Consider the following 16,073-nt stretch of genomic DNA (forward strand, 5'->3'; position numbering starts at 1 on the left):
TTCAAAATTTATCTAATTTTCTCTCTAAAAATTCTCATTTAAAATTCACTTTAATCGGTGATTTTAATGCTAGAATAGCGGATTCTCAGCCTTTGCCATCTGATTTGATTTTAGATAACCCAATTTTTCACTTGACTAGGAGTTCCAAGGATAGAGTTATTAATGGAAGGGGATCAAATCTTCTTGATCTGTGTGATGATTATGACTTCGTAATTCTGAATGGGCGAGTTCCTGGTGATATGGAGGGGGAATTTACTTACATTGCTAGTACGGGTTCCTCTGTTATTGACTTTGTCTGTTTCCCTATTGATTATATTTCTTGTGTTTTGGATTTTCAAGTATTAGCTGAATTGTTTTCTGACCATCTACCTCTTCTTTTAAAGATATCTCTTATAGAAACGTCGAACCATATTGTTTTGCCCCTTGTACCCCAAATAGTTTGGTCTGATAAGTATTTGAATACGTATAGAAATTCTTTAGAGCTAGCTGTTAAAAATATTCCACACTATCCCTCGGACAGCCAAGAGTTTTTAAATATTTTAGTGAACTGCATTAAAAGTTCCGCTATAACGCCTAATGTATCTCAGTATATCAGAACTATTCGTAAAAAGGAGTGGTTTGATGGGGAATGTCTTCGTGCAAGAAACAGATCTTTCGCCCTCTTAAATCTTTTCCGTATTACCAGTTCTGATCTTGTCAAATCTAGTTATCTCCTCGCAAATACGGCTTATAAAGAATTGTGTATCAGAAAGAAGAAACTTTATTTTTCTATGGTAACTGACAAGTTTAAAACAGTAAATGATTCCAGAGAGTTTTGGCATTTAACAAATCACTTTAAACGTAAAAACTTTACATGCGGTAATAATGTTGATATTTTTAAGTTTGTAGCCTATTTCCACAGTTTGCTTACCCCTTCAGGGGATGCGTTGTCAGTTTTGTATGCTGAACCTTACATTGTCTCTAGTACTTTGGATCTCCCTTTTGATTTCCGTGAGTTACAGATGGTTATTAGTAAGTTGAAAAATAATAAGGCTCCTGGACCTGACAGAGTGTCTTATGAGTTTTATAAGTATGCGCCTGATAACTTCTTGGATAGCCTTTTATCTTTATTTAACTTCATGTTTGAAACTGGCGCAACACCAACCTCATTCAGTAAATCTATCATTTTTCCGCTTTTTAAACGAGGGGATGTTAATGATGTCCGGAATTACAGAGGCATATCCTGCTTAGACGCTTCTGCTAAGATTTTCACTGGTCTTCTACTTCAGCGATTGGAATCCTTTGTTGGAGACAATGCGTTGCTTAGTGAGTATCAGGCCGGGTTCAGGCGAGGGTATTCTACAATTGATAACCTGTTTGTTTTGTTAAACATTATTAAGCTTAAATTTCTTAAAAGAGGTAATAAAGTATATTCATTTTTTGTTGACTTTAAAGCTGCATTCGACAGTATTCCAAGAGAGGCCTTATTTTTGAAATTGTTTAATCTTGGAGTTTCAACAAAATTTATCCGTATCTTAAAAAGTCTTTATTCCGACGCTGAATCGGCTGTTCGTGGTAGAGAGGGTATTTCCGAGTTTTTTCCTGTTGAATCTGGTGTTCGTCAGGGATGTATCTTGAGCCCGCTCCTTTTTGCGCTCTTTTTTGGATGACCTGCCTCAGGTGCTTGAGGGTGGCGTGCGTATTGGGGGTCGTCGTATTAGTGTATTGATGTACGCGGATGATATTGTTCTTCTCGCGGAGGACCGTGTTACTTTGCAGCGAAACATTAATCTGTTGGCGATCTATTGTGAACAGTGGAGTTTGACTGTTAATCTCGACAAGTCGAAAATTGTTTTTCGAAGGGAGGGTAGGCTGGCTGTTGCAGATCGGTGGAGGTACAGGGGTGAGCCAGTGGAGATGGTTAATTCTTACAAGTATCTTGGCGTTACGCTCTCTTCTCGCCTTTCCCTGGAATACCACCTGAAAGAAAGAATTTCAGCAGCAAAATTAGCTCTTAATAGGAATTGGTCGAATTTCATCGCTCAGCAACTGATCCCTCTTCATGCAAAGAAACAAGTGTTCGATGCCGTTTTACGTTCCATTGTTTGCTATGGGGCCCAGGTCTGGGGTTTTCAGAGGTATGAGCAGTTGGAGAAGTTTCAGCGGTTTTTCGTGAAGAAGTTGTTTTCGTTACCTTCCTCCACACCTAACTATATGATTTACTTGGAAACTTCTTTAGATCTTCTTAAAGTGTTTACTTTAAATTTACATTTTAGATATTGTCTTAGGGCTATAAATCTTCCCTCTCATCGTTTACCACGTATTCTGGCAATCGAGGTAATCAATCAGAATGCTTTTTGGTTCAGGCACTGGTGCGAGCTGGCGCTAAGATACACCTGTAGGTTTGATAGTTCTCTGGATCAGGTTTCTCTCTGGCAAGGGCAGCTCAGGTCTTTGTTAGATACTATTAAGGTTCGGCATACAGAACAATGTGTACGGCTTGCTCAGGATTCTGACAGGTTTCTCTTGTATAAAGAACTCAATTACGATGTTAAACTTTTCTGTCTTGAGGTTGAGTGCCGTTTAGCTCTTAATCTGTACGATTTGAAATGGTTATTTAAGCTCAGATGTGAGCTTTTACATTTAAATCTCATCCCATGGCTTGACCGTCCTAATTCTAACTGCCCTCTTTGTGCCCCGATTGTGAGGGAGGATTTGCATCATTTTCTGTGCGAGTGTACTGCCCTTAGCGAACGGCGGGTGCGGTGCCTTGGCTTTAGCCCTTTTCCTGCATCAGCGCTGATACCCTTTCTAAACGCCTCTTCTGAGAATGATTGCAAACGCTTAATAGACTTTGCGCGACTGGCTTGGCATTATCGCCGTCGTATGATTTGGCCATCATAGTATTATTCCCTTCAAGGCTTGTGTGAATTTCATCCAAATATTTTAACTTCAATATTTATATTAAATTCTTTATGTTTTTATTTTTGCCATCTTGTAGGTATTTCTCATTTTCTATTGTTCTATTTATGTATTTTCTTTGCTTTTTCCAGAATACTATAATTTTCTTTTTTTTCCTATTTTATTTATTGATGAATGTATTTTACTTTCTTTTTTCAAAGTATGTATTATATAATTTTCTTTAGATTAGCATGAATCAGATATTCTGTTTTATTTCTTTTTCATTTTTTAATGTTATTATTTTTATTATTTTTTTTATGCTGTTAATTTTTATTTATTATTATTATTATTTATTTATTTTTCTGTCTAATTTAATTTTTCTACTGTCTGTTTATGTAGTGCTTATTTTGCTTTATTAATTTTGTGCAACCCTCCGGCAGACGGAACTTCCATGCCGTAGAATGTTTTTTTTTTTTTTATTTATTTATTTTTTTTTTTATTTATTTAATTGTATTTACTTTCTTTTTATTACAAATAAAACATTATTATTATTATTAATTACATACTTGTTCAAGTTTATACAGATAGATATATATTCCAACAGGTTAAATATGATATTGTTCAGTGCACTGACGTTCAATTTGTCAATAGATCTTGTTAACTCAAAACCAATTTTAATAGAACTCTCTGCAACACAAAAAAAAAGGAGACGCTAATATGGCCGACATTCCTTCACACAGCGACGCTTGGCTTTTCTTGCAGACCAGCACATCCCCTCTCTCTCGTGCTCACCCAATTGCGCCAACTGACGCATGGCACACTCTGGAAAAAACAAGTCTCGGGGGCCGCCACTATTGGGGAACCAAACATCCTCCCCCGCAGTGGACTCGCAGAGATCCACTTACTGAGTTGGCAGGGGGCATAGCTTCCGAATAGGCCGGCTGATGATACCCGACGGGGTTTTAACGTCTGCCACTCGTGTCACTTCGTCTCTTCCACAGTGGAGCCTGGCGATCCGTCCAATCGTCCACTGCAGGGGGGGAAGGTTGTCGTCCACTATGGTAACTATCTGACCCTCTGTCGCCGGGAAGGAGGGAGAATGCCACTTCAACATGGCTTGTTGGTCAAGTAGATACTCCCGATCCCATCTCCTCCAGAATTGGCCGACAGTAAACTGCACCATTGTCCATTTGGACCTGAGGGAGGTGCGCGGCGTCAAGGAGTCACCAGTTGGCAGGGCGGTCAGTGGCCACATTATTAAAAAATGACCGGGCGTCAATACCTGAAGATCATCTGGAGAGGAGGACACAGCAGTAAGTGGTCGGGAGTTCAAAATGGCTTCAATTTGACACAAGATAGTAAGGAACACTCCATAGTACGCTCTTGGGTGCCCAACGTGATCTTCAGTAATCTTTTGGTTGATTTAACCGCAGCTTCCCACAAGCCTCCAAAGTGTGGCGCTCTAGGAGGGATGAAGTGCCACTCAATGCCTCGTTTATTGGACTCTCTCTGAATGACCTCCTGCGACTTGGCGTCTTTTAGTAGAGTGTATACCTCCTTGAGTTTTCTTTTGGCCCCGACAAGGTTAGTGCCATTATCTGACCACATGTGACTTGACACGCCTCTCCTGGCAACGAAGCGGCTCAAAGCCGCCAGAAATGCTTGCGTGGTGAGGTCTGTGACTAGCTCCAGGTGTATGGCCTTGGTTGAGAAGCAGACGAAAATGGCAAGGTAAGACTGAAGAACCTTGACTGAACGCAGAGAAGCAATTTTGACGTTGAATGGGCCTGCATAATCTATACCGGTGGTGGTGAAGGGTGGTGAGGCGCTGGCTCTTCCTTCTGGCAGTTGACCCATGAGCGGGTTGAAGGGTGTAGGCTTGATGCTGAAACATTTGTTACAGGTTCCCAATTGTCGGCGGACAACATTCTTACCATTGACAATCCAATATCCACTCCGCAGAAATGCGTGAGTGGCAGTGGGGCCTACGTGGAGGTTGGATATGTGGGCATCTTGTATGACCAAGGCCGTGAAGGGGTGTTGCGAAGGCAACAAGGCAGGGTGCTTCGGAGATTCGGGGACATCGGCCAGTCTGGGTCTCCCTCTAACTCGCAGCACTCCATCAGTGTGCAGAAATAGGCCTAAGGTTTTGACGAGGCGTAGTCTGGGCCTGGGGGACTAAGCATCCTCAATCTCCTCGGACAGCGAGTGCTGTTGGGCTCGGACTATTAGAACTCGCAGGGCTTCGCTACGTTCCTTTACATTCAATGGACTCGACCTACGATGCACTGGGTTTCTAATATTGTAGGCAAATCGCAGGCACCAGGCCACTACATTCTGCAGAGTATATAGACTGGAGAATTTAGTCTCTAATTCCTCAGGGCAGGACATTACACTTGACACATTGAGGGCCTGGGAGCGAATTTCTGCTCCTATGACAGGGTCAGACAAATCGGCACTCACTTGCCCAAGGGGCCATGACTCGTGGTTTGATTTCAGCCAAGGGGGATCCTCCCACCATAACTGGCGACCCACCAATTCTTGAGGTCGTAATCCACGTGAGGCACAGTCAGCGGGGTTTTGTGAGGAGGAGATGTGGAACCATTGCGAGGCGGGTACTTTTTCAAAGATAGCAGCTACTCTATTTCCCACGAACACCTTCCAATGCGGAGGTGGCGTTGCTGTAATCCAGGCCAGGGCAATGGTAGAATCCGAAAAGGCTAGGATGTTCTGAGTGGTCATCTGAGGGAAAAGTAATCTGACCTTGTTAATCGTAAGGGCAAGTAGGTGGGCCGCACAAAGCTCCAGACGAGAGAGCGTGACCGGTTTCATGGGGGCCATTCTGGCTTTATACATGACCAGGCTAATGACAGTGTCCTCAGACTGGGACACAAGGTAAACTACGGCCGCATAGGCTCGCTCAGACGCGTCAGCAAAACCCACTAAATAACACGTAGGATTGGGTAAAGACAAAAATCTAGGTATATGAATTTTAGACAGGTCAGGCAGGGAGACAGCGAACTGAGCCCATTCCTGGACGATTGATGAGGGCTGGGGATCATCCCAATCAAAGGAGGCTTGACAGACTATTCTAAATATTGCACGAGCAAAAACTGTTATGGGGTTCAGCCATCCCAAGGGGTCAAAAACTTTTGCAATCTGACTGGCTAATTGTCTTTTAGTTTGAACATTGGGAACGGAACGGATTAGAAAATGGAAGTAATCTCGAGAAGGGTTCCAACAATGTCCGAGAATCTTCTATTGTGACTCCTCATCGTTTTCTAAACTGACTGAGGACATGGCCGGAAGCAGATATTCAGAGGGTATTTTATCTAACAATTGCGGGTGATTTGATGCCCATTTTCTAAGTTCAATTTGAGCTTGACTCAATAACTTGATTAATTGATCTCTAGATTGCAGTGCTGTTTCTAGAGTAGGGCCTCCTCCAGAAATGTCGTCGACATAGGTGCGGTCGCGTAGTATTTCTGATGCCAAGGGAAGGGAGGCCTGATAGGTGAGAGCTAATTCCTGGAGTACTCGACATGCTAGGTAGGGGGCTGACGTGGTTCCATAAGTAACCGTGCACAATCGGTACTCCTGAACCGGTTGGCAAGGGTCAAATCGCCAGAGGATACGCAATAGGTCTCTATCTTCAGGTGGATGTTGTATCTGCCGAAACATCTGACGAATGTCAGCAGTGAACACCCACCTGTCAGTCCTGAATCGGGTAACGACCTTCCAAATGTCGAGTTGTAATTTTGGACCAGGAAGTAAAAGCTCATTGAGGGAAACGCCTGATGAGGACTTCTGGGAGGCATTGAATACAACTCTAATCTTCTCCGGGGGGTCATCTGGGCGATGGACAGCGGGAAGGGGTATGTAATAAGAAATTTGACCCAACTTGAGTGGAAGAACTAACTCCATGTGGTTAGACACTAAGTAATCTTTCAGGAACTCGACATAGGGAGTACGGAGCTGTGGGGATTTTGTATGACGAGACTCAATTTGGAGTAGACGTTTTAGGGCAATTTTTCTCGATTCGCCTAGGCAGCAAGGACTAGTCTTAAGTGGCAATGCTACTGAAAAACGACCATCAGGAAGTCGGAAATGTGACTTCGAGAAGCACTCTTCAGCTTTCAATTCGTCGGGGGTAAGAGGCGAAACCTCCGACACTTCCTCCAAGGCGAACATCTTTTCCATCAGGCGTGACAAGACTAAGTCAGGGGGTGTGATATAGATTGGGGGGTTATACCCGAGCTGAGTCGGAGTACCGTGGGCAGGGCAGGAATTACCGGCATATGAGTGACTAGAGAGGGACCAACAGGTGGAGTAGAACCTTCGGAGAGAGTAACCCCCGCAGAAGTCATGGTGGGAGGAAGAGTTTGAGGAATAAAGGTACTACAAATTTGCAGCGGCCGCCGTGTTCTAATCAGGCGTTGAGATTTCGGGGGCGGAAGTTGGATAGCCAAAGTTGGAGGAGTGGGTTGCTGAGGGATGACTTCCTCTTGGGGAGTAGACCTGGCTTGAGCAGAGGAGAAAGACAAACTAGAGGGGCCTGACTGTTCCGATTGCACGAGGAGTTTAGGGTTATTGCAATGAGCAATTGGTTCCGACTCGGACTGGCAAAGAGGGGTTTCGGCCGAAGGCTTGTTTTTGGGCTAGACTGGTTAGCAGGTGCCCTAGGGGCTGGTAATTGACCATACTTATGCTTGAACAAAATTTTATAATAGGTCCGATATAACTTGGAGTTGGACCTGCTGTCCTTGACAGAAGAGTGAAAACAAACCCTCCTCGAGGGAAAGCTTCTCAAGGGGCCAGACATAATCCAGCCAAGAGTTGTCAATCGGGCGTTGGGGGAACCATTTTGTGCCCGGATTATTTGACTAAGGTCGATGGCATCAAAGACCGAGGCTGAAAATACTACGTCTACCGGACTCGGTTCGTTAAAGGTTGGGTCGGCTAACTGTTTATCCGCTAAATGCGGCCAGTCCTTAACAGGGAAATAAGAGGACGGTGCATCTGGGACGGTTTTGGTGACTATGCGGAAGGGACTTTGATTTGGGAAAAAGGGGGGCATTGCCTCAAATTGGTAGAAACTTGACCTACGACTTGGGTGGCGATGTTGCCTCCTATCCCTCGAATCCCACCTGACATGGGGTTATAATTCAATTTACTTTCTTTAGCGAATGTCTTGGACATCAAATTTATCTTACTGCCTGAATCCAGCAGGGCACGAGCGCGATACCACTGGCCATCTCCTCCAAGGAGATACACCAGGGCAGTGGGGGAAACTGACATATCGGACGGGAAATATTTGACTATGGACTGACATGGAACATTTGCCGAGTGACACAAACGGCAGCGTCTGCGACGGCAGAACGCAAAAGTGGACAAGGGAGGAGAATCGCGCCTGCCAAGAATCTATAATTCCGGCGGGGGAGGGGGTGCTGGATGTCGTCCAAAGTAAGTTACAGGATGTACGGGGGGCAATTCGTCGGACGAGGAAGACGACGAGGGTCGAGACTCAGAGTCCCTGACCTTGCCTAGAGGCAGATGAGGCTCAAAGGAGCTGGGAGGAAGAAGGGAGCGTCTTGGGAAGGGAGGCGGGGACTCAGGTAAGTCCTGGGAGCGTACCCTTTTGGGAGGAGATTTGGGCCTCGAGGGTCGAGAGGTTCGCAGGGACATCAATGTGGGAATTCCAGGGGCACTGGCTCTTCTCTGACTAAGGCTGGCAGATGGTGGAGGGGGTGCAAGGAGGTATGATGCTCTCCATGGCACTTCGCGCACCCGACCTGGCAAGGACATCGGGATGCCGGGTGATAGATGGAAAGACAATTGGTACATAGGTTCTTCTCCGTGACCAAATCCCACTTGTCACTCACTGACAAGTTAACGTAGTGAGCGCATTTAGACAGGCGATGTGGATCCCCACAGAAGTAACACTGAATGGAGGAAGAGGTTGAGGAAGTTGGGGCACGAGGAGTAGAAGGGATAGGCTGTGGCCTTCGAGGAGGTGAAGATGATGAAGGTCTCTGTGGTGGACGAGGCACTAAACGGACTGATTTGGGTGAGTACGGTTTAACCTGACTGGGCGAGGGGGTGGAAGCTGGTTGATGGGAAGGAGGCGTGGGACTAGGGCTGGGACTAGCCTGGACAGGAGGAGGGGGAATCCCCCTTGGTGACAATGTAGGAGAGAGTCGGTCCCCCTGGTCTTTTAGGAAATCCAGCACCTGAGTACTGCAAGGCAGCTCGTCAAAGGATCTTAGGTACTTCTTCCTAAATTCCTCTTGTAGACCGGGGGCCAAATTGGACAACGTAATGTGGCAAAGGAGAAAATCAAGCGGGTGAGGGATGGAACACTGGTCCAGTAAAATTTGTCTGCTTGACAGCCAGGCGATGCACGCTTCTATGCTGGGCTGAGGCTCTGGGAAGTGAAGGAAGTTGTCCACCATAGCACTGGCGACCCGCAACCTTCCCTCATATCGGGCGTCCAGAGTCTCCCAGGCATAGAGGTATCCTTCCTCAGTGGAGGTGGCATTCTGGACAATGGACAAGGGGGGGCCTTTCAAGCACGACCGAAGAGCCTGCAGCCGCTTGGCTGCAGGGAGGGCTAGTCTATGAATCTCAGCCTGAAAATTCCGTTTGAAATCCCCATACGTCAACACATCCCCCTCAAACACCGGAATCTTAGGAATGATGAGCTCCTGCAGCTGCCTTCTGGCTAGCTCCACTACAGACTCATCAACTGCGCCAGTGTGGGAAGAGACAGACACCGAGGCAGACTTAATGGAAGGAGGGGGAGCCGCCAAAATCGGCAAGACAATAGAAAGGTGGGCGAGTTCAGCCTGTTCGTGGCTTTGAGACAGCGCCAAGGCAAGAGGGGCACTGTAGTCCGATGCCAAGGGCCGCAACCATTCCCAAGCCTCTTTGTCTACTGTCTGGGACAGAGACTTAAAAATGTTGGAGAGCTGCTGGCATCGGCTGACTGACTCAGGGGACTCTGGGTCCAACAATTGAACATGTCGGGTCCATTGATCCAGCCTGGCAGTGAGGTGGCGGCATCTAATGACATTGAGATCCCCACTGGCCTCAGACTGGATGGGCAATCGCGGAGTTTCCTCCAACGGAGGGGGGATGGGAACTGGAGAACGGGGAGGGGTAGACTTCTCAGTGGATTCTTCCATGTTGGACAGGAAGGCTAAACAAGCAGGTTGTGCTGGCGAGAAAGAGAGTTATGTACAATTGTCAAAAATAATAGCACAATACAAAAAAAGGAAAAAATAGACAAAATAACTAACATAGACTAAAATAGACTAAATGACTAAAATAGACTAAATAACTTAGTAGCTAATGCCAGTAGTACATATGGAAAGGACAAAATGAAAAAGTACAATTAATTAGGTATACTAATATAAGAAACAAAGCTAAAATAATACTGTACGCAAGGCGCTTAAGTTTTATAATTAAACAATAGGTGATATGAAGGAATATATAAACAATTATATACAAACAAATATAACAAAGAAATTAAGGCTATAGTAGGCCAACCATTTAACCTTACAATTAATGCCAACACGTCGTATGAACAAAATATCATCAATCATACAGCGCCAAGGCAAGAGGGGCACTGTACTCCGTCGCCAACGGCCGCAGCTATTCCCAAGCCTCTTTATCCACTGTCTGGGACAGAGATCTAAAAATGGTGGAGAGCTGCTGGCATCGGCTGACTGATTCAGGGGACTCGGGGTCCAATAATTGAACGTTTCGGGTCCACTGTAGAAATGACTTTATAATTATTAAGGTGCTTGACACGCACTAAACTTAAAGTATAAGACAATATACAAATGGAGAAACAACTTATATAATTAAACAAAAGGGAAAAATGATTATAATAATTACCTAACTGAATAAATCTCTATACCTATAGTCCAACAGTTTGAGATAATTAATTAGTGAACAGAGCCACCGTTTTTCCAAAGGTTCTTAATAAATCTCTATATAAATAGTCCAACAGTTTGAAATAAAAAATTGGTGAACTGAAACACAGTTTTTCCATAAAACTTCTCACAACGCAAAAAGGAGACGCTAATATGGCCAACACACATAGACGCTTAGCTTCACAGCACTTGCCAGCCCATCCCCCCTCTCCTGGTGCTCACCCAATTCCGCCAACCGTCAGATGGCATACTTTAGAAAACCAAGTCTGGGGGGCCGCCACTTTTGGGGAACCAAACAGCATTAAATGTACAGGGCTGTGCACAGGGAATTCTCTATTCTCTATAGTTACAAATACCATACAAGGTATCCTGGCATAAATTATTATTGGAACCATCAGAACCCCAGACGGGGGTGGCAAGTAATTTTCTCTTAATAATGAATGTTCAAGACTTACATACATGTCAGATACAGAAGGTACAATAAATGATAACAATATGGCCATTAAAGTCCAATTCTTAACAGACAATCTCTCCTCATTAGCACATGTTCCTCCGGCGGAAGGACGCCATCAATTTGGCGGACCGACGCACAGCACACAAGGTCAGTCAGCAGTTCTGTCTCTGTTGAGGTGCCCAAGGGCAACTGAACTTCTGCCTTGCACTGGCCACCATCCCCACCACGTCCAAACAACCAATGCTGCCAACGGACAATTGTCGCTCAAAGAAAATTCTGGTCAAGGGGGGCCGCAACTCCTTGCGAGGATCCAACATCCTCCCCCGCAGTGGACTCGCCAGAGTTCCACTCACTGATTTCGGGGCAGGAAGAGCTTGCTGACTGGCCCCCTGGTCGCTCCTGACATAGTTCAGACTTCTGCCACTCTTGCCACTTAATTGCGATTAATAGACTTCCTTGGCATCAGGTAGAGATGCAATCTTGACATTGATGAAAGGCCAGCAGCGTGCGATGCCAGTGGTGGTGGAACGCTCTTCCTTCCCGTAGTTGACTCGTACGAGGGTTAAACGGTGCTGACTTGATACTGAAACCTTTCAAATTTAGACTGATTGACTAATTCCCTGGGGAAACTACTGACTGGCTGACTGACTGACTAAGAGGACTGATTGACTATTTGACTGAGAAAGTAGGCGTAGGGATTTGACTGACTTATTGACTGAAAATCCAGGGATAAGGAAGTTACTGGCTGACTGATTAGAGAAATGGCCATGGATAAACTTGACTAACTGACTTAGAGCATGGCCATGGGACACTTGACTAATTGACTAAAAGAAAGGCCACAAGAGACTTGACTGTTTGACTGAGGAAATGGCCAAGACAAAAATTTGACTATCTGACTGAGGAAATGGCCATAAAAATTTTGACGCACTGACAGAGGGAATAGCCATGAAGAAAGATTTGACTAAATGACTAAGGGAATGGCCATGAAAATCTTGACTGACTGACTAACAAAGGGAATGGCCATAAGAAAACTTGACTAATTGACTAAGGAATGACCATAGGATAATTGATTTAACTGACAACCTGAAGGAATGGCCATGATGAAATTTGACTATTTGACTAAGGGAATGGCCAGGATAAACTTAAATGACAAACTGAGAGCAAGGCTACGAGAAAATTTTGACTAACTAACTAAGGGAATGGCCATAAGAAACTCGACGGAGTGACTAAGAGAATGGCCGCAAGAAAATTGACTGACTGACTAAAGGTATGGCCACGAGGATAATTTGACTAAGGGAACGGCTACGAGAAAACTTGACTAACTAACTAAGGGAATGGCCATTAGAAACTCGACGGAGTGACTAAGGGGTTGGCCATGAATAAACTTAACAGTCTAACTGAGAGAATAACCGTGAGGAAGATTTGACTATTTGACTGACAAGGGGAATAACCATGAGAAACTCGACGGAGTGACTAAGAGAATGGCCACAAGGATAATTTGACTAAGGGAATAGCCTCGAGAAAACTTGACTAACTAACTAAGGGAATGGCCATAAGAAACTCGACGGAGTGACTAAAGGTATGGCTACGAGGATAATTTGACTAAGGGAATGGCCACGAGAAAACTTGACTAACTAACTAAGGGAATGACCATAAGAAACTCGACGGAGTGACTAAGGGGAAGGCCATGGATAAACTTAAATGACAAACTGAGAGAAAGGCTACGAGAAAATTTTGGCTAACTGGCTGAATGACTGACTAAGGAAATGGCCATGGGAAATTTGACTGACTGCCTAAAGGAATGGCCAGGGGAAAACTAGACTAACTGACTGACAAACTTGACTGACTGACTAAGGGAATGGCCACGAGGATACTTGAACAAAGGGGGACAGCAGGGATATGACTTATAGACTGAAGATCAATAGTGCGATAAAGTTCAAAAATTACAAAAGGTACAGACCCAAAGAGGAACATCCTTTAAGGCAAAACTAAAAACAAGGACAAAGACAGACATTGCCTAGACTGTCAGACAACATACATATATACAGACTGCCAACTGAATATGTTTTAGTTTAAAATAAAAAATTAACTTTTCATGAATTATAATTAACAAAAAATAGACCAGACGTTTAAACAACTTAATGGCATAAATATAACCAAGGAGAATAAACTAATATGTGCCATGCACAAAACCAATGTCTGACAGGTTAACAATAATATAACTTTCTTTTTCTTTTTTTTAATTAAAATTAACTATATTTAAAGGTATCTCAAGTGGTTCCCGGGTTTCGGCACCATGAAAAGGAGTGTAATAGGGGGGGGCAATTAATATAAAACAAAGTGTTCGACCACTCCAATTTTAATTTAGTCAAAGAAGGATAATTCAACAATTAAGGAATAAATGACAACGTTTACAATGCACTTAACAAAAGGAATAAAGTCTAATAATAATAATAATACTTTATTTATTTTTTTTAAATGTACAAACAATAAATTAACAAAGAAGTAAAACTTAAGTAAAGAAAAAAAAAAACTGAAAAAAATGAACAAGTATTAAAAGCATGGCAAAAAGCCGTCTGCCAGAGTTTACTACGTTGATTACACATCAAAATAACAAAATAATAGTATAATATCACTTGAAATAAAATAAAAGAATAAGAAAAAGGAAAAATACAGAATAAATAAATAAAAAGAACCACTTGAATTAAATTAAAAATAATATCAATATACCTAAATATAAACACACCAATACAAATTACCATATATGTGAGAATCCCTTAAATAAATTTATAGAGCAAAACATAAAAACAAATCAAAATTAAATAAAAGAATAAAAAATACTAAGAGATGTCTGAAATCCTTTCAAACCTTATTTTCCAGGCATGGCGGGCGTAAGAAATCAGGATGCGGCATGAAACCTTGTCATTTAAATAATTTAAAATTTCCCCTGTATTAAGGAAACCTTTGCCAAAATACAATAGCCTGAGTTCCGACAGAAGAGAACACTCGCCCAAAAAGTGGTAAGAGTCCTCTCGAACATTTGAGTTACATAGAGAGCACCTCTCGACATCTGGATCTCTTTGTAACCAAGGTCTGTAATTCAGGAAAAGTAACTCACCCCTCAGTTTGAAAAACCAACGCAGATCACGGAATTCCATATGATTAAAAAAAGACATTGTAGTCAAAACTCTATGCTCAGAAATCAATACTCTGTAGAGAAGAAGACGGTCAGTACTCAAAGCGCGATCTACAGCCTCCCCACGGCGGGCGGCCTCGATTTGAGACACAAGCCCAGAGAGAGTAGCGTTCCAACTAGGCAAACTTTCTAAGGATCCAGAGAAGTTCAAATTGTAAAGACGAGATAGGGAGCGCCAGTGTTTAAACCAGAATGCATTTCTTTTTATTATTTGAAGAGCGGTGATCTTAGGAAGACGGAAATCATCCATCGACAAGACTTTAAGGCAGTATTTAATATGCAACTTCAGTGTAAAAGAATGAATAGAGTCCAAAGCAGTTTCAATGGTCAACATATAATTGGGAGTACAAGAAGGCAGAGCAAACAACTTTTTAAGAAAAAAACGTTGAAACTTTTCCAAGCAGTCAAAGGATTGAAACCCCCGGATTTGGCAACCATAACACACGACAGCCCGCGACACGCTATTGAAAACTTGAAGTTTGGCATCCAAAGGGACATTTTTATTGAGTATAAAACTGGACCAAACCGTGTTTACGCCCAGTTTAGCTGTGGAAATCCTACTCTCAAGCTGAGGAAGGAAAGACAATCGAGGGATCAGGATAACACCAAGATATTTATACCTATTCACGATTTCTATCTGCTGATCTCTGTAGAACCATTTCTCTGAAGAGGACAATCTACCGCCTTTCCGAAAAACCATTATTTTAGATTTCCTAAGGTTAACAGTGAGATTCCACTGTTCACAATAGTAACCGAGAATTTTAATATTTCTTTGAAGGGAAATCGGATTATCAGCTATGAGAACAATATCATCAGCATATAATAATACGTTAATCCTGACCCTGTCGACTATCACTCCCTCCTCCAAGAGCAAATGCAAATCATCCACGAAAAGAGCGAACAAAATTGGACTCAACAAACAGCCCTGCCTGACGCCTGAACTCACACGAAAAGGTTCAGATATCCCATCAGCAGTAAGTACTGAAGAAGCTGCAGAGGCGTACATTGCCTTTATTACGTTGATAAATTTGGTCGATACCCCTAAGTTGAATAATTTTAAAAATAATGAGTTGTGATTTATTGTGTCAAAAGCTGACAAAATCGACAAAGAAACAATATAGTTTTTGGCCTTTATTTAGTAGCTTAAGGTTAATTAAGTTAATAAGAATGAAAATATTATCAACTGCGGAGTAAACGCGTCTAAACCCGGCTTGGAATTCACATAACAAGTTATTAGTTTTCACGAATTTTTTTAGTCTAGAAAGAAGAGCTGTGAAAATTTTGGCTAAAGTATCCAAGCAAGAGATGCCCCTATAATTATTTAACTCATTAACGTTGCCGTTCTTGAAAAGCGGAAATATAATAGAATGGCCAAATGAATCAGGCAGTAGGCCTAAGTCAAAAATATAATTGAAAAAAGCCAGCAGTCTGTCAATAAAGCAGGAAGGAGAGAACCTATAAAATTCATAAATAATACAATCAGGTCCAGGAGCCCTATTAGACTTGAGGTCAGTAAGAATAGGCATGAGTTCTTCTGGTGTGAAGGGCGAATCCAGAATAGATGAAGAAATGAATGGGGCTGCAAATAAAGTAGGAGACACTGTAG

The 16,073-nt window shown here is 43.1% G+C and overlaps 3 protein-coding genes across 3 annotated transcripts; all 3 read right to left on the reverse strand.

Annotated features, from left to right (window-relative positions):
* Window positions 1-4,209: 4,209 nt before the first annotated feature.
* On the reverse strand, window positions 4,210-4,737 carry LOC141455149 (uncharacterized). The gene has a single exon (XM_074130006.1). The coding sequence runs from the start codon at window positions 4,735-4,737 to the stop codon at window positions 4,210-4,212; it is 528 nt and encodes a 175-aa protein (XP_073986107.1).
* A 321-nt stretch (window positions 4,738-5,058) lies between these two features.
* On the reverse strand, window positions 5,059-5,721 carry LOC141455150 (uncharacterized). The gene has a single exon (XM_074130007.1). It carries the CDS (start codon window positions 5,719-5,721, stop codon window positions 5,059-5,061), a length of 663 nt encoding a protein of 220 aa, XP_073986108.1.
* Window positions 5,722-6,138: 417 nt separating this feature from the next.
* LOC141455151 (uncharacterized) lies at window positions 6,139-7,071 on the reverse strand. Its single transcript, XM_074130008.1, has one exon. It carries the CDS (start codon window positions 7,069-7,071, stop codon window positions 6,139-6,141), a length of 933 nt encoding a protein of 310 aa, XP_073986109.1.
* Between the last annotated feature and the right edge of the window lie 9,002 nt (window positions 7,072-16,073).

Source organism: Rhodnius prolixus, unplaced genomic scaffold (assembly GCF_049639745.1).
Source record: "Rhodnius prolixus isolate KJV_2025 unplaced genomic scaffold, Rpr scaffold_27, whole genome shotgun sequence".
Lineage (NCBI taxonomy): Eukaryota > Metazoa > Arthropoda > Insecta > Hemiptera > Reduviidae > Rhodnius > Rhodnius prolixus.

Coding starts and splice junctions, on each gene's coding strand:
- LOC141455151 (XM_074130008.1), bottom strand. CDS start 7,071: ATGTTCGCCTTGGAGGAAGTGTCGGAGGTTTCGCCTCTTACCCCCGAC.
- LOC141455150 (XM_074130007.1), bottom strand. CDS start 5,721: ATGGCCCCCATGAAACCGGTCACGCTCTCTCGTCTGGAGCTTTGTGCG.
- LOC141455149 (XM_074130006.1), bottom strand. CDS start 4,737: ATGGGTCAACTGCCAGAAGGAAGAGCCAGCGCCTCACCACCCTTCACC.